The sequence below is a fragment of the Hyaena hyaena genome, unplaced genomic scaffold (assembly GCF_003009895.1).
Source record: "Hyaena hyaena isolate Hyena2069 unplaced genomic scaffold, ASM300989v1 scaffold_692, whole genome shotgun sequence".
NCBI classification, from domain to species: domain Eukaryota; kingdom Metazoa; phylum Chordata; class Mammalia; order Carnivora; family Hyaenidae; genus Hyaena; species Hyaena hyaena.
Window position 1 is genome coordinate 554094 of NW_024081325.1, and position 21540 is coordinate 575633.

At 32.7% G+C, this 21540-nt stretch overlaps 1 protein-coding gene and 1 pseudogene across 3 annotated transcripts in view; both read right to left on the bottom strand.

The window, feature by feature from the left end:
* Nucleotides 1–225: 225 nt before the first annotated feature.
* The window catches only part of KCNT2 (potassium sodium-activated channel subfamily T member 2), a 355813-nt gene continuing 334498 nt past the window's right edge, over nucleotides 226–21540 (bottom strand). For all 3 annotated transcript variants that reach the window (XM_039217452.1, XM_039217450.1, XM_039217449.1), the window contains 2 exons: nucleotides 9613–9697; nucleotides 226–368 (listed from right to left, as the gene is read on the bottom strand). In XM_039217452.1, coding sequence (XP_039073383.1) covers nucleotides 257–368; nucleotides 9613–9697 — 197 coding nt within the window. In that variant the 3' untranslated portion in view covers nucleotides 226–256. The remainder of the gene's footprint in view (nucleotides 369–9612; nucleotides 9698–21540) is intronic.
* On the bottom strand, nucleotides 4115–4980 carry LOC120220375 (annotated as a pseudogene).

Sequence of the window (21540 nt, forward strand, 5' to 3'; positions counted from 1 at the left end):
CTGAGTTTTAATTTAGGTTTTCAAAATCATTACATTGATGACTTTCAAATATTAATAGGAGTACCAAGAAATAATACTTTTTAAATTTCAAAATAATCTATACTTCTAAGAGAATAGATTTCTTTTAATATGAGAGAATGGAATATATTCTGATCGGGTTTATTTCATGCCAGCAGCACTTATTTTCCCCTAAGATTTAGAGTTGTTTTAAGCAAGATTCTTGTAGGAAAAAAAAGGTCTCTTTTTTTTTTTTTTATCAAAGTTGAGTTTCTTCCCGAGAGTCTTGACCTGTGGTATTGCAGATGCTGTTTTTTCGACTGGGTTCACTGTTTGGAAGGTACGCCAGTGGATCTGGTCGGATTAAGTATCTAATAAAAGAAAACAAAGCAAATAACTGTAATAGTAAATAAGGGCAAAAAATTCACACTTATACTTCACACTCCTGTTTCAAAGGTATTCAGTTATTAGGTGGTCTAAACCGTGTCTAGTAGATACAGCACTGGTAGAAGGGCTCACTTTCTTTTTTAACTTATAAAATTTTGCAGGATTTGTATTATTTCTATAACTAAGATTATGATGTAAATCTGATGAATCAAGGATTACTTTTTTAGGTATGATCCATTTCACCACCTTCATCCTATCACAACTTTATGATTTATTTTAGTGTTCTATTGATTTATCATCCCTTTCTTTGGCAATTTTTCTAACAAAGAGACCTAAATCTTAGCCATGATTCTTCTATTACTTAACTGCTCTTAGTCTTACTTTCATAATTCATCAATAAATTTGATCTAAGTAATTTCTATAGTCCTTTAAATTTAAGTACTTCAGGATTCTAAAAAAGTCATGATTTAATACATGATCTGAAGAATATTGGCCAGAGATAGCTTTTTAATTATCTGGAAAATAATAAAAAACTCAAGTTATGCTATGATGAGCACTTACACAAAATAAAAAATAATTCTTAATTTATTCTACTAGTAAATGGGAAAGTGTTCATCTGCCAAACCTACATATTTCAGTAAGTTAGAATTTAAGAGAGATGTTTTACTTCAGAGTTTCAAATAACATGAAGTTTCATTTCTTGAGCACTTCTGGAATACTGCATTAAGCACTGGGAATACAAAAGGTCACAAACCCCAACCCCTGTCCTGCAGAAGATTCATAGAATTTAATTTATAAATCAGATATACACAAGAAAAATAAATTCCAAATATCACAGAAAGAGAAAAAAGAAGAGAGAGAGAATTAGGGAACACTACTGAGGATGATTTGAGCTTCTCTCTAGCCTTGTTTCTGATCTCTTCTGAAAGTGAGTTTCTTTTATGCAGAGTGGTTAAATCAGGAAATATTAGAAGGTAAATTCAGGAAGAAGAGTAGAAAACAGCTCGCAGAGGACTTTAAGTTTCAGGATAAAATAGTTTCGAACTCTATTTCAAAGGCAGTTGGGAAGCCACTGAGAGTTTGCAGGGAGAGAAGGAAAGTAAATCTGGGAAATGGCAGCATTTGAAGAAAGTCTTATTTCAGATGCAAATGAAACTAGTAATTCATAGTTTTATAATAATTTGGGAAGTACAAAAATGAACAGAAAACCTAATTTAAAGAGAAAACTAATAGAGGATTGTACTTTTCCTCTTAAAAACTGAAGAAAAAATATTCAGAAAATATGTTCCTTAATGAATATGAGAAAAGGCAATTTAAAGCACTACAGTCTATTTTCTCCGATCAAATAAAAGTTGAAATTAAGGTCCTTGAATCTATTAACCGGATATTGTTCTCCATGCACACTGCTTTATAATTACTTTAAATATCACTAGCATTGTAGATTGATGAAGAAAACTAATAGTGCACATTAAACTCTTTCTTATTTGGTAAATTGAACATGTTACAATTTGTAAATCAAAGATGTACAATATATTACTTTGATACATTTATATATTTTAACATGATTGCCATCGATGCCATATTCATCACATTACATCATTACAGTGCATCATTATTAACTGCATTCATTATACTCTACATTAGATCTCTATGGCTTATTTATTTCTTATTATAAGTTTGGATCCTTAAACACCATCAATCTCATCACTCCACTTTCCCATCCCCTGGTAACCACCTGTTTTATTACAGGTTTGACTTTTTTCTACATTCCCCATATAAGTGATATCACATAGTATTTGTCCTTCTCTGACATCTTGCTTTTATAATGTGCTCAAGATCATTCTATGTTGTTGCAAATGGCAGGATATCTTCCTTCCTCATGGCTGAATAATACCCATTGTGTATAATACCACATCTTTCTTATCCATTCATCCATTGATGGACATTTGGGTTGTTTCCATATCTTGGCTGCTGTGAATAATGCTGCAATATACATGGGTATGCATATGTCTCATCAAAACCAGTTTTCATTTCTTTTGGATAACATATCCCAAAGTGGAACTGCTGGATTATATGGTAAATCTATTTTTAATTTTTTGAAAAATTTTCATATTGTTTTCCATAGTGGTTGAACTAATTTTAATTCTTAACAACAGTGCATATAAGGGTTACCTTTTTACAACATCCTCACCAGCAAGGGTTGTCTTTTGTCTTCTTGATGATAGCCATTTCAATGGGTGTGAGGTGGTATCTCATTGTGGTATTTGCATTTCCCTGATGACTAGTGATGTTGAGCATCTTTCCATGGCATTGGTCATTTTCATACCCTCTATGCAAAATATTTAGTTTCTATTCATTTTTAATAGTATTGTTTGGGGTTTTTAAGTAAGTTTTAGCTCTTTATATATTTTGGATTTTTGGATATTATCCCTCTATCAGAGATATGGTTTATAAAAATTTTCTCCCATTCTGTAGGCTGTTGTCTCATTTTGTTGATGTTTCTTTTGTTGTGCAGAAGCTTTTGAGTGTGATGTAGTCCCAATTGTTGATTTTTACTTTCACTGTTTGTGCTTTTGGCAGTATGACCAAAATATCATTGCCAAGACTGATATCAATGAGTTTCTTCCCTTTTGTCTTCTAGAACTTCTATGATATCTGGTCTTATATTTAAGTCTCATCCATTTTGAGGTTTGTTTTTTTTTTTAGTGTTATGAGATAGAAGTTTAATTTCAGTGTTGTACATTTGCTTCTCCAGTGTCTCCTACATCATTTTTTGAAAAGACTTCTTCCCTCATTGAGTGTTCCTAGTTACTCTCTCAAATATTAGTTGATCATAAATACTAGGATTTAATTTTGGGCTCTGTATTGTATTCCATTGACATATATGTTTATGTTTGTGCCAGTACCATATTGTTTATAATACTATGGCTTTGTAGTATAGTATGAAATCAGTAAGGGTGATACTTTTGCCTTTCTCAGGATTGCTTTGGCTATTCAGGATCCTTTGAGGTTCCATATGAATTCTGGGATTATTTCTTCTAATTCTGTGAAGAATACCTTTGATATTTTAGTAGGGATTTTGTGGGGTCTGCATATAATTTTGGGTAGTGTGACCATTTTAGCAACGTTTATCTTCCAATCCACAAATGCAAGAATCTTTCCATACCTTTGTGTCTTCTTTAAGCTCTTTCAGCAAAGTTCTGTAGTTTTCTTTTTTTTTTAAGTTTATTTATTTATTTTGAGAGGAGTAGGGGCAGAAAGAGCATGAGAGAGAGAATCCCATGAAGGCTTCACACTGTCAGCATGGAGCCCAACATGTGGCTTGAACCCATGAAATGTGAGATCATGATCTGAATCGAAATCAAGAGTTGGACACTTAACCAACTGAGCGACCCAGGCACCCCAAAGTTTTGTAGTTTTTTTTTACTTTATTAAAATACTGTTTATTTCACATGTATACTTTTGTCTCCCCATCATTTCCACTTGACCACCACTACTACTATGTCCTATCATAACATTCCATACATACTTAAAAACCAAGCAGAAGGTGGAGTTCCAACTTTAAAGGCTCAACAGGCATTTTTGGACAACACATTCTTGGCAATGGAACTTGTACAACATTTATCAGACATGGTAGGGAAATTTCTCATTCTGCATTATAAAAAGGACAGTCAGATATCAACTGTTATGGAAATGAAATAAGATCAAAAATTTTAACAGACTGTTTAAACTACTTTCTTAGAGTCTTCCTCCACCACCAGGTATCTTGAATAGCCGTTTGGTCCATCATCCAGAAGCAATTCTTTACATAATTGATGAACTTGGCTTCCACTTTGGGAAGAGAACCCCCTTTTATATTTGCTTGCATTTTTGCTTTAATGTCTTCTACAGAACTAGGTTCTTTTGGTATTTTGGGAATCTTTTCCCTTTTTTTTGAAAGATTCTTGAACTTTTGATCTTGGTATTGATGGTTTTGAGTCTTTTCCATTCTGGTTTGATATCTGTGCACTTTTGGCTGGAATATCTAATAGAGATTTCTTTACTGAAGACTTTTCTTCAGCTTCCTCATCATCAAAATCATCAACATCATCGTCACCTTCATCACCATTTTCATTAGCAGCAAGTTTTACTTTTTTCTGAGGAACCTTGCTACCACTTCCAAGGGGCAGAATGCTTTCCAGATATACTAAAGAGTTTCACATCCTCTTCCTCTTCATCTTCTGATTCTGCATCTTCCTCCACAGCTACTAAGTGCTGTCCACTAATATGCACAGGCCCTGAGCCAAATTTCAATCGTAGAATCGCAGGTCGTGTTATTTCAAAGCCCCCAAGGGAAACTGTTGGCTGTACAGACATTTTCGAAATTGCCAGGGTGACTTTAATTGGACTGCCTTTGTAATTCATCACCTCTGCTTCAACAATGTGCAATTCATCCTTTGCACCAGGCTCTAAACTGACCATTCTTAATGATAACTGGTGCTCATTTTCATCATTATCCACTTTAGAGTGATAATCTTTGTCAGCCTTTAGTTCACAACCTAAAAGATAGTTCTGGGGCCTCAGAGGACTCATGTCCTTCTCCGTTGAATCTTCCATGAGGTGGTGGCATGCACTTAGGTGGGAGAGAAGGCTAGTGGAGGGAAACGACTACTGCTCCAAAGAATAACCATGCAAGACAGAATCACAGCAAGGACAAAGTTTTGTAGTTTTTATGTACAAATCTTTCACTCCTTTTGTTAAATTTATTCCTAAGTATTTTATTGTTTTTGATGCTACTGTGAATATAATAGTTTTATTTATTTTTTTGATGCTGCATCATTAGTGTAAAGAAATGCCACTGATTTCTGTAAGTTGATGTTATAATCTCTCACATTACTGAAATCATTAATTCCAAAAGGTTTTTGATTGACTCTTTGGAATTTTCTTTATATAAGATCATATCTTCTGCAAATGGTGACAATTATATTTCTTCCTCCTGATTTGGATATTTTTTATTTCTTTGTCTTGTCTAAATACTCTAGGTAGGACCTCCAATACTATACTGAATGGAAATATTAAGAGTGGGCAACCTTGGCAACCTGACATCAGAGGAAACTTTTTCAGTTTTTCTCATTTATATGTTAACAATGAGTTTATTGTATATGGCTTTTATTATATTGAGGTATGTTCCTTATATACCCAATCTGTTAAGGGTTATTATCATAAAAGGATGTTGTATTTTGTCAAGTTCCTCTTCTGCATCTACTGCAATGATGATCATGTTATATTTATGTTTCATTTTATTAATGTGATGAATTACATTTATTGATTTGCATATATTGAACCATCTTGGCATTCTGAGGATAAATTCTGCTTGGCCATGGTGCATATTATTTATAATTTGTTCTTAAATTCGGTTTACATCTATATTCATCAGGGATACTGATCTATAGTTTTCTTTTCATGTGATACCCTTATCTGGTTTTGGTATCCAGGTAACACATGCTTCATAGAATAAGTTTGGAAGTGTCCCCTCTCCATTGATATTTTGGAAGAGTTTGAGGAGGATTAGTATTAATTCTTCATTAAATATTTGGTAGAATTCACCATTAAAGCCATCTGTCTGTGGAGTTTTCTGCATTACAATTTTTATTATTATTATTTTAATTTTTTAACATTACTTATTTTCAGAGATAGGGACAGAGCATGAGTGGGGAAGGAGCAGAGAGGGAGACACCAAATCTGAAGCAGGATCCAGTCTCCAAGCTATCAGCTCAGTGCCTGATGTGGGGCTTGAAGTCACAAACTGTGAGATCATGACCTGAGCTAAAGTTGGATGTTTAACCGACTGAGCCACCCAGGTGCCCCAATTTTTATTATTATCAATCTCTTAACTCATTATTGGTCTGTTCAGATTTTCTATTTCTTCCTCATTCAGTCTTGGTAAGTTGTGTGTTTCTAGAAATGAGATCTAGAGATCTTTCTAAATTCTTTTTTTTTTTTTAATGTTTATTTAGTTTTGAGAGAGAAAGACACAGAGTGTGAGTGGGGGAGGGTCAGACAGAGAGGGAGACAAAGAATCCGAAGCAGGATCCAGGGTCTGAGCTGTCAGCACAGAACCTGACGCAGGGCTTGAACCCACAAACTGTGGGATCATGACCTGAGCTAAAGTCGGCTGCTTAACCAACTGAGCCACCCAGGTGCTCCTCTAAATTCTTAATATATACATTTTGGGCTATAAACTTTCCTTTTAGAACTGCTTTGGCTGCATCCCACAAAATTCGATATTTTGTATTTTCATTTTCATTTATTTCAAGAACATTAAGCTGTTTAACACTAATCACCTCATTACTTATTATTCTTTGAATCAAACTAATGTTGCCCCATTATTTAAAATAAACCCTTGAAAACAATTTTTTAGAAAAACAAAAGGCATGAGTATAATTCATTATCCCCTAAATTCATTGATATAGCTGCAAAAGTTTCTTTCCTTTATTACTACTACTACTACTAAACCTATGCGTCTAATGAAATAAATTTCTTAAACATGTTTTTTGTAATTCTTGTAATGGTGGCATTTTTTTCATATTTATCATTGCTCCAGTTACAGTAAAACAATTATTTTAATGGCCAAAAATACAGATCATTGCAAAAAAGGTGTTTTTTTTATGGCAATCAAACATGTCTTAGCTTTAAGCAAATAAAAAAATAATAGTATCCATATGGCAGAAAATGTCATGTTTATTTTATCTCTAAAATACATATTATAATATACATATTTTAATTGTAAGTTTAAATTTGGGGGAATTATTTCAAATTATAAATGTCTATTCAATGAGAAGTCATGTTTATAGACTTAAGGGGTGAATAATACTCCCATTCCATCAAAAATAGTCATGGGAAATAATTATTTTAGGTTCAAAAACTTATAACTTATGAAACGTGAATAAGGTAAGTATAACTTCTTAAAAACACTATATCATCAATATAATTATAACTAATTTGAAAAAGAGGCATAAAAAGATTAGGACTACAGAGTAGATGGAAAATTAATAAAAATACAGGTTTAAAGGAAGAAAGGTATATATGAATATGGACAGAAGAAAGCAGAGCAGTTTTTTTTATTATAGTAATATACCAAGTAAAGTCTCCAGAATGGGCACTTTAAAAGTAGATGCATCATAAATAAGATATTTCCATGTAACTTAAGGTCCTCCATAAATTCAACATCACCACTGGACATAATTTTTGATAGCTGCCTTAGGAACTCTAGCAGGTGAAATCATCATTCATCTCATTCCCCAAGTCTCTTATATTCGAACCAGCATCATCAGATGACAGAATAAAGCATTATACTAATTAGTTGTTTCTGAGGTGCATTATAAATGGTTTTCACAGTGATTTGGGGTCAGAGTAACTCCTGCTGATGTATTTTCCTGAGAAGTTTTTGAAACACACTTATCTATCTATCCTAAAATCATTATCTTTTTAGCTTTATTCATCTGGAAGATGAAAAATAAGTATTTTCTACATAGAACTAGCTTCTCTTCAAGGTTCTGGTACTATATTTCTATATGCTTTCTAGACATTTTCATCTAGCACACTGAATGATATATCTAACTCTAGCATGTCTTCTCTCTCTCTTTTTTTGTATGTTTATACCAGCTTTATTCATAGTAGAAAATTCATCATTTCTTTTTTTCTCCACAGCCAACAATGCCCCTTTTCCTTCCTAGAAAATTGCTTCCCTATTCTGACTTGCTTTAGTGAATGAGCATCTATTTATTTATTTTTCAATCACATAGAATTGCCACGTTATACTCCTTTTCCAATTCCCACATCAATAAACAAGTCTTACTCTTTGCCTTCATAAATGTATCTACATAGAAGCCTGCTTTTACAATCCATTATCCTAATGCTTCCAGAGTTTCTTATCTCCTTCACACCTGCCTAACAGCAATTTTACTGGTTTCCCAATTTTCATGTCTATTCAACCTTAAGCCATCCTGCTAATCAATCTACTGCTTCTTGCAATGCTCTTTAAAAAAAAAAAAAAGCACCCTTTCCACCTCAGGTGGAAATTTCCTAATTTCACTGCCATTTCATAATCCTGTGATTATAGATATAAACACAACCTGTGGACCTAACACCTGCTGAGACTTTTGGACCTTTGGTATTTGTATTACATCAGTAATGCAACCTGGAGTTAGCTACCTTAGCTCAGGGACCATGGACTTCAAGGGCAGATGCACATTAGGAATTTCTCCCTTAGGCTGACACCATTAACTGTCGAAATGCTTTTCTAAAATCTTGCAACTTTCTTGTTCATATATATAAGTACTGTTCCTTGCCTATAAGGCTTAAATTGAACTTAAACTCCATACTTTTCACCTAAAGTCTTTCCAGAGTACAGTTTAATGTTTGATTCCAGTAGTATGTTTAATTAACAACAGAGAAGCATATTATGGAATCCCCATGTAGTGCATTTTCTCTAGCCATGTCCCTGTTCTGGAATCTCTTGTGCTCTCCACCTACACAAATTTTATCTACTTTTCAAAGTCTAGTTCAACTCTTTATGTCCTCTGTAATCACTGTAATTCACAATAGTGTCTTCCTCTTTGAAATTAGAAAAGCACTGTCTCACTCGGTGGGTGCTTAATTCATTAGTAACAAAGCCATATTATATATTGCTATTAAATTTTTTATGTTTAAATTGCAGTTTTGTTAATTAGAATGCAAGCACTTTGAAATCAGGAAAAATATTTCATCTCTATATTGCACTTTTAAGGACACACTAATGCAATTGTCCATGCATAATACAGAGTTTTTGATTAATCAAATTAGTGCCATACACCTTTTCTTAATAAGTCTTTTGACATTATACGCAGAGCTTTTGAAAATGCTATTTAAAAGGAGATAGTGTGAGGTATATCAAGTTTTCCTGAGCTGTTCTCTTATTATTCTACATATTTTTTCTTATTTGTCCAAATATATATGAGTTCAAAGAATACAGAATTCCTCTGTGCTTTCCTTCTTTTATGGCTCTACCTTCTACAATTTTTTATAGTATTACACATAGAAATACATAAAATACATTTGTTTATTGAACACAAAAATTAGACTTGGAGTTTCTAAGCATTTACGACACAAGAAATAAGGGACTGTAATGGTGAAAACAAAAATATAAAATAAATAAATTATTAGTTTTCTAAAAATAAATGCCTTATGTGAGATATGCAATCAACTTACACAACATCATTCAGCTCTAGTCTGGTATCTGGAGACGGGTTAATCAGGATGTAGGAGAGGGTACTTTGATGATCATTCATTTCATCTAGAAGATAAATAAATGCCAAGTTTGTTATACTACTTACAGAAAATTACAGGAATTACTGTAGAGCATCTAATCTTCAAACCACATAGCTGTCAACGAGAGCTTGCAATAGTTCTGTCCACATCATGATTGTGTACATAACTTTAACTATTTTCAAATTACTGCCATTGGAAATATCTGACAGGTACTCATTTTTTGTTCCAACAGATGATGAAAATAAAGTATCGAATTCTGTTCAGAACAACTACAGTTATATTCTACCCTTTTTAAGCTATTACACTGAAAAAGTCTTTCTATTAAAAAAAATAGCCAGATAAAATGTTTACTAGTTTATTATGCCTTATTCATTTTAAAAACTAATTGTGGTTCTAGATAGCCATCCCAGATATGAACATTCACATGAGTAATTCTGTGAAAAACCATCTGATATCATTCTGTTTAGAAAACACAACAGAGGGTGCCTAGCTGGCTCATTCAGTTAAGTGTCCAACCCTTGTCTTTGGCTCAGGTTGTGATCTCACGGTTCTTGAGGCAACACCCTGCATCAGAGGCTCTATGTAGAGTCTCTTGGGATTTTCTCTCTCCTTCTCTCTCTGGCCCTCCCTTGCTTGCACACTCACTCTCTCTCTTGCAAAATAAAAAAAAAAATGAACATTAAAAAAGACACAATAGAAATGTATCTAAAAAAGTTGAAGGCTCTAAATATGTTTGACTTTGTTATAGGATATACCTGATATAATGTTTTTGCAAAATTAAAAGAATCTTGTAAAACAGAATTAACTGTAAGTTTCAAGGATGTGTGCTACTAAATTATTTTTTTTCTAAAACAGTGTGTAGTTTTAAAATTCACTCTGAAGACATTGTCAGCCTTCAAGTTTGGAGAGAAAACTTAAATTATATTGGGCACTTAAAAATTAAACAGCTTTGAGATCTCAATTTCTCTCTGCCAAAGCTATGATAAGACATAAATGTAAAGCCATGTGGACACACATGTCAATAAACATCAATACAATTTTAGGCTGTAAGGATACTGTTCAGAATCCTGCACTAGAGCCAGAGTATCCTTCTAGCCACTTCAGTTTCAGGTAAGGTTGGTTCCTGAAAAAAAAGTACTAAGTTTTGTAGTTTGATTGAAAATCTAAGAATATATTTCATACCAATAGAGATATATCAATATATGAATGTGCCAAGTAAAAGTCTTTTTTAGGCCAACATATTTGACTCTAATAATTTCCTGCACTGGAACATATGTATCATTTTTATTAAATAATGTCTATCATTGTATTCATGAAACTAGAAGCCTATCACTCTAATGAGCAAAATTTAATATTTGCAGTTATAATAGTTCAAGTTGATATGCAGATTTGCTCTACTTTTAAAGTCTATAAGTGAACATCTTTATCTTACAAGGACAATAAACTGCAGTGTAACTGAACTCGCCATAAGTTCGCCAATAAAACTATTATAATCATAAGATCATAACATGTGTATGTTAAAAGGGAACATATTTGGTTGCATGTCTCTGGAGTGGACACAAGGAATTGTATCCTGGCATAGGGATAGGGTTGTCAGGCCAAATAGAGAATGCTTGGTAAAATCTGAATTTCAGATGAAAACTAGTAATTTTTTGACACACATGTGTCCCAAATATTGTTTGTGACGTACTTATACCAAAACATTTATTTGTTATCCAAAATTCAAATTTAACTGGAAATCCTGTATTTTTCATTTGCCAAAACTGTCAGTTATACCTACAGGTGGATGGCTAACTCAACCAGTTGGAGCTTGCAAATCCAAAGAATATATGATGTTGAGCTTACTTCAAATTAGGTATAATTCCAACTCAAAACATCTTGTACTGGCAGGAGATAACCAAGATCCTTTTTCTATATAGAAAGCAATTTTGATTTATCTATGCTTTTTAAGAAACTTTCCCTTTGTGTGAATTTCCACAGGTGCTATACAAAGGAACAGACTGATAGTACATTCTGGAGAATGAAACATGGATGCTCTAAAATGTAACCAGTCTACTAGAAAATCTCCATCTCATTTGGTTATGTATACCTCAATTTCTTATATAAACAGTGGCATTATTTAAATTTTTCATATAAACAATGAATATTATTGAATGATGGCATTAGAGGAAAAATAATTTTAACAAATAACTTCTCAGTCCATATCAATCCTCAACCTCTCCTTGATTATTAAGACAATGTTGTACTCATTTATTATCTGGAATGAAGTCAAGATATATTGGTGACTTGGTTTGCCTGTTATAAGTGTAAAAACTGTGTAGATAGCAGAGAACTTTATAGCAGTAGATAAAACTATTGTGTTGATTTTTTTCTGTTCAAGTAGTCTTATTTATCATTCTGAAGATTTTCATTTTCCCATGCACTCCAGAAATTGAAGGAAATGTTTGACTAATGTGCTCAATTCAGTAATCCCATATGATTTATATCAAGACATGGGTAACACATCAGAGCTCATCATTCCTGGTTTCTTTCCTCACCCAACCCTTGCTGACTTCCTAGGTTAAAAGAAGTTGAGTTCAAAGCCATTTCTGTCTTGTTGTAGAGTTGATTCTGGTCTGCTTTTTCTCTGTCATGCTGCTTTTTTGGGAAGTCCTACATTTCATTCTCCTTTCTTTGTAACTCTGTGGTTGAGAATTAGGAACCGAGGTTTTAAAAGCCTGTTGTGGTCACATATCAAAACCACATTCAGTGATTTAGCTGTTCAGCTAAAGAGTTCAAGCCACGTGTTGGTCTCTGTGCTAACAGCTCAGAGCCTGGAGCCTGCTTCAGATTCTGTGCCTTCTTGTCTCTCTGCTCCTCCCCTGCACGTGTGCTCTTTCTCTCAAAACAAATAAGCATTAAAAAAAAAAAAGGAAATCTAGCTTTCTCAGTTACTCATGCTGAGACCTCCTTAGGCAAGTTACTTAATTTCTTTTAATCTTTTGTGCTCAGTTTCCTCACCTGTAAAATGGAAGGGAACAATAGTGTTATCTCATAGGCTATTGTTAGAATTGAATTATAAATAAATAGCTAACATAATGTAAAGTTAATATATTAATATGAATGTATAGTTCTTAGAATAGTGTGTGATTTTATCAAGTGCTATATAAAGTTTTCCTATTATTACTGTGCAGGCAAAAATCAATCTACAACCTATAAGCAATAACGGTATAGATATTACAATATGAAGGTGTTCGCATACAAAGACAGGGAAAAAAAAGTATTCACAGAGAACAGCAATGGGAAAGACTGCGATGGTTGAGTTTAAATTTCAGAAAACAGGCACTGGACTGAAGTAAGCAAGAAGATTAACTGGGGTCAATGTTGAAAAGTCAAGCTAGGACCAGATCCCATAGCACTTTATAGATGTTCATCAGAAGCTCGACTTTTATTCTAAAAACAATGAGAAACCACAGAAGTGTTATTAGGGTGGGAGATTTAGTGGTATGATCTAATTTCCTATTGAATATATTACATTCCTTGGCTGCTTTGTGGGAAATGGACTTTAGGGCCTCAAATCTGGTCTCAAGAAGAGTAGGCAGACAGTACAGAAGCCCAGGTGAAAGATGATGGTTTGGGAGAAATGGCAATGGAGGAAATTTGGAAGAAGGGAAGAAAAAATAGCTAGTGAGCCTGAAAGAGTGGGGAGAGTCGTGTAGGGGTAGGAAAGATGGGAGAAAGAGGGAGGGAAGGAGAGACTGAGATTGTTTTAGATGGGAGACAACATAAATGGATGCTGATGAAAAAAAGCAAACAAAGATGAAAAAACTGATATTGTTTCAGAGTGAGGGTATGTTTTTCTTCAGTCACTATAAGAAACCTCATTGAGGAAAATACTCTCAGTTGCACAGTGCTTATTTATTCTATACAGTCCAATAATACAAATAATCAGTAATAGGATAACCCAATGATGACTTCATTTTCCCACCTCTAAACTGCTAAACACATTATGTGTTATCCAACTATAAAACTGGCTAGTTTTATAATGCTGACCTAATTTGCTCACTTGTTTCAGTTTAGTACCAAGCTATGCTTATGAGTACAACTCTTTTGTCAATTTTACTGAACTTACCAGTCTATTTTAGGGGGAAAAGATGGTTAGAAATAAGGATAAAAGAATCCTTCTGTTTAATTACCTCTATTTCAAGTAATTTTCATTACCTTCCAGTAATTTAGAATTATTTTATGATATATAAGATAAAAATCAGGACTTTCACAACCTCTCTTCATATAAACCATTAAGAAATAAAGATTAGATGAAACTATTAGTAAAACAAGTAGCATGATGTAAAGCCAAGTTTCAGAAATTCTTCAGTTCCAATTCTACTATGAGCCACTCCATCACCTGCTAGCTTCAGACACAAAACTAATTACTTTAGACTCAATTTTCCTTTTAAAATACAGTATGAAATATTTCCTAACCTTTTAAAATCTATTATCTTTTATAAATATTAAAAGACCAAAACCCCTATTTTATCACTATTTTTTTAATTGATAGAGAATTAAAAAACAAAAATAATGAAAGTAAAAGTGAGTAATGTTTCTAAGAACATATTTTTTCAATGTGTAAAGTCGTTTTGTTTTGCTAAAATGCTTTCTCCACTGCATGCGCCTTTCCCCCACCCCCATCAAGTACTGACTTTCAGAGTTATTGCGGGTCCCTGGGGAATGGGAGCTTCTCAATAAATGCTCATTTCTTACAATACTCTGATAACAGATATTCTGTATTAAGTGATGTGGGCCAAAATAATACAGGTTGTCTGCAAAGTCAGGAGTATAGGTACACCCATTTTTAAATAGAACATTAATTACATTTTCAAATGTGTTAGGTATGTTTTCAGGTGAAGTACTTCTAAATTTAAAACTATGACTCTAGTTGATCATCTTAAAAAGTAGAATAAATATACCACAGAAAATCTAAAGATTCGGAAAGAATATATTTATTTTTTTCTTCATTTTAACAATTGACCACACTGTTTTAAATTTAAAGATACTTCACCTGAAACAATATCTGAGGCTGAAGAAGATATATTGAACATACTATTTACACAACCTAAAAATAAATTTTTCTAATTGTGTAGTTGTCCTGCAGTATTTTCATATGACTTATAGGATGCATTTTTGTGATAGTTGATAATCATAATTTGTCACACATGTATTATTTTGTTCTACAGTTTAGTCATTTAATAATGTTAACTGGCTATGATTAGACCAATTACAATTCTAAATCTGAAGACAGAGCAATGAAAAGATAGGCAAAGTCCTTTCCTTCAGTGACCTTTTAGCAATTTTCTGAGAAGCAGTATAGAATGTAAATACAGTCTTCAGAATAGGACTTGTGCATCTGTAGTTAAAGGTTTACTTATAACAATAAATTTACTGTAAACTTCTTATATGATTTTAAGCATATTGTTTAAGTTGTCTTAGATAATCATTATTGTTCTGTTTATCTCATAGACTTGCTGTTAAACAAAAAAAGAAATTCACTAATTCCAAGTGCACAATGAGTCTAGACAAATTCATATGGTAATGCAAGGTATACCAGAATTATGATAAAGAACATTTCCATAATGCCAAAAAGTTCCTACCTGCCCTTTGTTATCAATTGTTCTTCTCACTCCTCCAACCCTTAGCAATCAGTGATTTGTAAAACAATCACTTTTCTAGAAGTCTACAGTGTGTTTCTGCATGACTTTTTTTCCTCTTGGCATAATGTTTGTCAAGCATCCATGTTATGGCATGGATCTATTTTAATATTTATATAGCCACTCAGTTTTCTTTGGATTTATGATCGCATGAAATATATTTTTATGTTTTTACTTTTAACCTATTTGTTTCTTTAAATTTTAGGGGCGTTTCTTAGACAATACAGAATGGGAGTTTGCCTCTTTTGATCTAATCTGATGACTTCTGCTTTTTAATTGAAATGTTTTGTCCATTTATATTTAATATAAATATCAGTATAGTTGGGTTTAAATTTACCCTCTTCTTAGTTGTGTTTTTAAGATTTTAAAAATTTATTCTTATAATCATTCCAATTTATTCGCACTATTGATTGTTAGTTATAACTCTTTGATTTTGTTACTTTTATGTTCTCCTGGTCATATTTTGGCAAATGTTTTCCAATAAAAGGCCAAATAGTAAATATTCCAGGCTTTTCAGGCCATATGATCTCTGTTGTATTTATTAAACTTTTTACACTGTAAAGTAAAAGTAGTCATAGATAATCACAAACAAGCAAGGATGGTTTGTTTATTTTTTTCACAAACACTGGTGCATTATACTTTGCTGTTTCCTTCTCTAGGGTTTATAAGGTACAGCTTTAACTTCTCAGTAGCTACGCTTAAATAACATACCACTTCATATGTAGTATAACAAGCTTACTACATTATATTTCCATTTCTCCCTTCCTATAATTTGAGTTATTATTGCCATACATTTTGCTTCTATATATTTTATGAACCTTAAAATGTCTGTTATAAACAGTAAACTGTTTTTAAACAAAATTTATGAGATAAAATATATATGTTATATTTTCCCATATATTTACCATTTCATTTTATCTTTCTTTAAAAAATAGTTTATTTATATTTTTTAGTAATCTCTATACCCAATGTGGGGCTTGAACCTATGACCCCACAGCCCCAAGGTAGAGTCACATGTGCTTCTGACTGAGCCAGCCAGGCGCCCCTACCATTTCTTTTTAGATCTAAATTTTCACCTGGCATCAATTTCCTTCCATCTAAGAACTTACTTCAACATTCTTTCATTGTGAAGATCTGATGCTGGCAGATCACCTTTTGTTTGTCTAAAATAGTCTTTATTCGCTTTTATTTTAGAATTATATTTTTACTGTATTTAAAGTTGTATTCACTGTATTGTGTCTTGGTTTGCAAAGTTTCCGTCAAGAAGTCTGGTGTCATCCTTGTACAGTTGACCCTTAAACAATGCAAGAGTTAGGACTGCAAGCCCCCTGTGTCGTAGAAAATCTGCTTGTAAGCTATGACTCCCCCTAAACTTAACTACTGATAGCCTACTGTTGACTAAAAGCCTTGCCAATAAAATAGTCACTTAACACACATGTATGTTATAGGTATTATGTACTGTGCTCTTACAATAAAGTAAGCTAAAGAAAAAATGTTTTAAAGAAAATCAGGGGCGCCTGGGTGGCTTAGTCGGTTAAGCGTCCGACTTTCGCTTGGGTCATGATCTCGCCGTTCGTGGGTTCGAGCCCCGCGTCGGGCTCTGTGCTGACTGCCAGCTCAGAGCCTGGAGCCTGTTTCAGTCTGTGACTCCCTCTCTCTCTGACCCTCCCCTGCTCACGCTGTCTCTCTCTCTCTCTCTCCTAGAAATAAATAAAACATTAAAAAAAAAAAAAAAAAAAAAAAAAAAAAAAAAATCATAAGGAAGAGAAAATATATTTACAGTATTGTATGTATATATACTGAAAACAATCTATGTACAAGTGCACCTGCATAGTTCAAACCTGTGTTGTTTAAGAGTGAAGTGTATTTGATTTTCATTTATAAAATGTCTTTTTCCTCTGGTTCCTTTTGAAGTCTTTTATTTTTGGCTTTCAGCAATTTTGTATATTGTGTCTTGGCATTATTTAGTTTGTTATGTTGCTCAAGTGTTATTGAAGATCTTGAATAAAGTTTCCATCAACTTTGAAAAAATTCTGGTCATTATTTCTTCAAATATCCATTCCCTTCTTTCCTTCTGAGACATCAATTACACGACTACTTGATCCTGTCCCACCAGTAAGTGACATTCTATTTTTTCAAGTTTCTTTTTCTTTTTCTATTCTGCATTTTGGATAGTCTGTTGCTATGGCTTTATGTTCATTGATATTTCTTCTGCAATAGCTACTCTGATGGTAACACCATTCAGCATACATTTCATTTTTAATATTGAACCATAAATTCTGACCTCTAGGAAATTCAGTATGGTATCTTTTAATCTTCAGTTTCTTTCCATATCATGCTTCTGTTTTCCTCTACCATTTTGAACATATAAACCATACTGTAAAAACTACTTTAATATTCATGCTTTTCTGGATCTTTTTCTGTTTCTATGGGAAAAGATCATATAAATGCACATATATTTTATTTCAGGTCCATCTACTTGGCTTTCAGCCTGTATAAAGCTGAACTCATTTGATTCCCTTTTCTCAGGACACAGTTATGCTTTTTTTTTTTTTTTTGTCCAAGCATCTGCACATTATTGATTTATATTTTTTCTAGTTATTTGAATTGACAGCATAAATAGTCTTCATAATTGGAAGTTTCTTTTTGTTTTTCAAATGCTTTTAGGAAGCCATTCTTTGCTCTCTCAATAATATGCTGAGTAAAAAGTTCATTCAACCAACTAACATTTTCGTCAGTGGAAAAACATATTTCATTTTATTCAAATTGGCCACATTTTTCTTACTCACATGCTAAAACACAGCATTTGAATTTCTAGTCATAATGATAAAATATATGTATACTTAAGTGCAACTAAGTTGACTATGGTGTTAAATTATGTAAAAATATTGATATTATTGAAAAATTAATATTCTGGGAAGGACATGCTACAACTCCATGAAGCAAAACTGTATAGTTTATATTTAGGGATATATAAAAAATTCATTGCTCAAATATTTTCATTTACCAGAAACCATTATCATGTCAGCAACTATTGAAAACTTCATTACTTTTCTATTGAGAAATCATTGAGTTTGCTATTTTTCTATTAATATTCTCTATATAGAATGAGATTAACATAAAACAAGCACATCTATGTATCCTTCTATTTCTGATTGACTTTTCATGAGAATGAATCCAGAAATAAAGAGTAACATAAAATATTCATATTCTAGGAATCTATACTGGAAGTATACTGACTGTACATATCAATATTATTGTATTCATTTATGTTGGAAAAGGTTAAATAATACATTTCAGAACAACAAAAATTTAATATCAGTTTCTTTTGAAATACTAACATGTTGATGAAGTTATTATAGTGACCTCAGATACTATTCCTTCTAAGTACTAAATGTTGCAAAACATTCTATAAGAAATATTTAGCTATGGTGATTTTTTTCTTTTTTGGTAACTTGTTTTAGAATAAATTTATTTAAAAAATTTGTACTAAATTAGGTACCTGACTTATTTACTAAGATTTGGGGAAATTTTTGTTAAAAAGTTATATAAAAATGATCATTGACTTACAAAAGAGTATGAGAAATTCATGATTGCTATTACTACTACTACTACTACTACTACTACTACTACTACTACTACTACTATTACTACTACTGTTACTACTGCTCCTCTTCCTCCTACCACCACCTTATCTATCATAACTTGGGTGGGAATAACAATCCTTTTTTTTATTAATTTTGCTTATTTCTTTCCCATAAGAAGGAGAATAATTAAGAATTGAGTCTCCAAATTAGCTACAAACAGTACGTTGTTTACTCTGTTCATTGTTTTAGACAATTATAAATTTACTTTAGAAGGAAACTAAGACTTTCTGGTAGATGTGACAAAAGCCAGTGTGTAGCTAGTAGTTATCTCTTTGTTACTTGAAAAATTTTTTTTTCTTCCTTGGGGTTTCATCTTTTAGTAACAGTATGAAACTGACAGCAATCCATGTGAAAACTAGCGAGCACCTGTAGTAGCAGTCACACTAGGAAGACTTGCTTGCCAATCTATACTTAGTAGTGTGTGCCATTCTGTGGGCTAATCATTAAGAATCGGTCAGTAGTTGGAAAGAATAATTTTTTGTGAGTGTGACAGCCATTCTAAATATATTGTTGAAGAATAAGGCCAGTTATGAACATAAAATTATAATTATTCATATTTGCCTTATAGCTAATAGATTAAATTTTTTCACATACATTTTACTATTTTACACTACATCCCTTTAGGAAGCCTTTATTATCCTTGTTTAATGGTTAAAAAACATGATTTTCAAGGAGATAGTAACTTGGCCTAAAAACACATGGCTAGCTAGTATACAATGCCATGAACTTTGAGGTGAAGTTTTAAAAATTATATTGAGATTTCCCCCCGAAACTGAATGGAAAGCAAGCAGAATTTGTGGTTTTCACTTCAGCTATTTCCCCAAAATATATAGGTCTTCAAATTCCATCTCCCAAACCGTTGGGGTTAGATATGTTCCAGAATTGAATTTTTAGATTTAGAAAATAATATTGTCCATATAATGTATACTATGTAATATCACATAAAATGTTATTCACCTTCCTGTCAAAATACTTACAAGTTTACTGCATTTAAAACAAGTATTTTTCCTCATTTCCAAATATCTAAGCTAAGGCTTCCACCTATGATCTTTTTCCTGTATTTTCAACTTCTTCATTAATGGTTCAGTCTTAATAATAACATGCTCACATCTCCCTCATCTTCAAACCAGTCTCTCTTCCCTCTCCACTTTCCCATGCAGTTAGCTCCATCTTCTCACCTCTCCTTCACAATGATTTCTACTGTGGCAGACAGATAGTTGTCTCTACATAGTCTTTCTTCTTGTCTTCTGTAATGTTAGGTTTGGGCCATTAAAAACGAGACACATTCTTTTCCAATGGGCATAACAGAAATGTGTTTAATTATTGTGTATATAAAAATGTGTATAATTATTTGATAATATGTTTTAATTGAAGAGACCACCTTTTGTTCTCTGGTATCTCCCTCCTACTTGCTGGATGGAATGCAGACAAAATAATCATAGTTCCCGCATTTATCTTTTACTGTAATATGACTTCGGCAATAGAAGCAATAGATGGTGGAACAATGAGATAGATTACATTTTCAATACCTTGGGGTCCCTAATATATTTAAATACACTGTATTCAAATCCTTACCTCACATTGTTCCTCAAGCTACTCAAATTTGACTTGTACACATAACACTTAATCGATACTACTTTCACCATGGTCCATCAATGACATAACACTATACTCAAAAACACTCTTTGGCGTTATTAATCATTGCTTCTTATATCTCAGTCCAATACTTTCCAACATTTTTTTCACATCATAGAATACAAAAGAAATGATATTTGCACTCACATTGGAGTAACAGACAAAATTGCTTATGGTTGGACGTAACCAGCCTGAGGAATGCCTCTAACCACCCCAGGCCCCACATGGCTTTCTGAAAGTATAAAGGATGAGTGTCATGATAAAACATGTAATAAATTGATAGCATACTAATGTAATATGGCACATTTTTGGGCAATTCTGTTATAGACATTTTAGTCTCTTGTGTTTAAAAACATATTTCTTCCCTTAACGTTTCTGAAATGTGTTTTCCAAAATTCTCTTATAGCCCTTTATGAGAGGTTATTTCATCTACTCTTATGATTTTAATTAAAATCCAAATGCCCTTAAAGCGTATAGGGTCTCAAGTCTACACAACATCTCAATTCTTTTTCTTGAGCACCAGATAGCAGAAATTCAGCTTCTTTCACAGTATCACTTACTGGAAGTCTTTTAGGCACTGAGTTAAATTTATTATTTTTACCCCAACATACTTGTCTTCTTTTTCTAAGCTTAGTGAATGTCACCACCATATACTTAATATTCAAATAAGAGCTCTCACAAGTCATCTTTTGACTCTTCCATTTCCCTCTCCTTTATGTCTCATATCCAACAGGTTAAAAGTAATCTATTCATTCTTTTAGAGCAAGCCAGATCTAACTCAGAAAAAAGCAAATTATAACTTGTGGTTAAATTAATCATCATGCATTTTTTAAAGTATGTAAAAATGTTTTTCAACTATAAATCACCATAAAATATTGACAATATGTACAAAGAACAAGTGG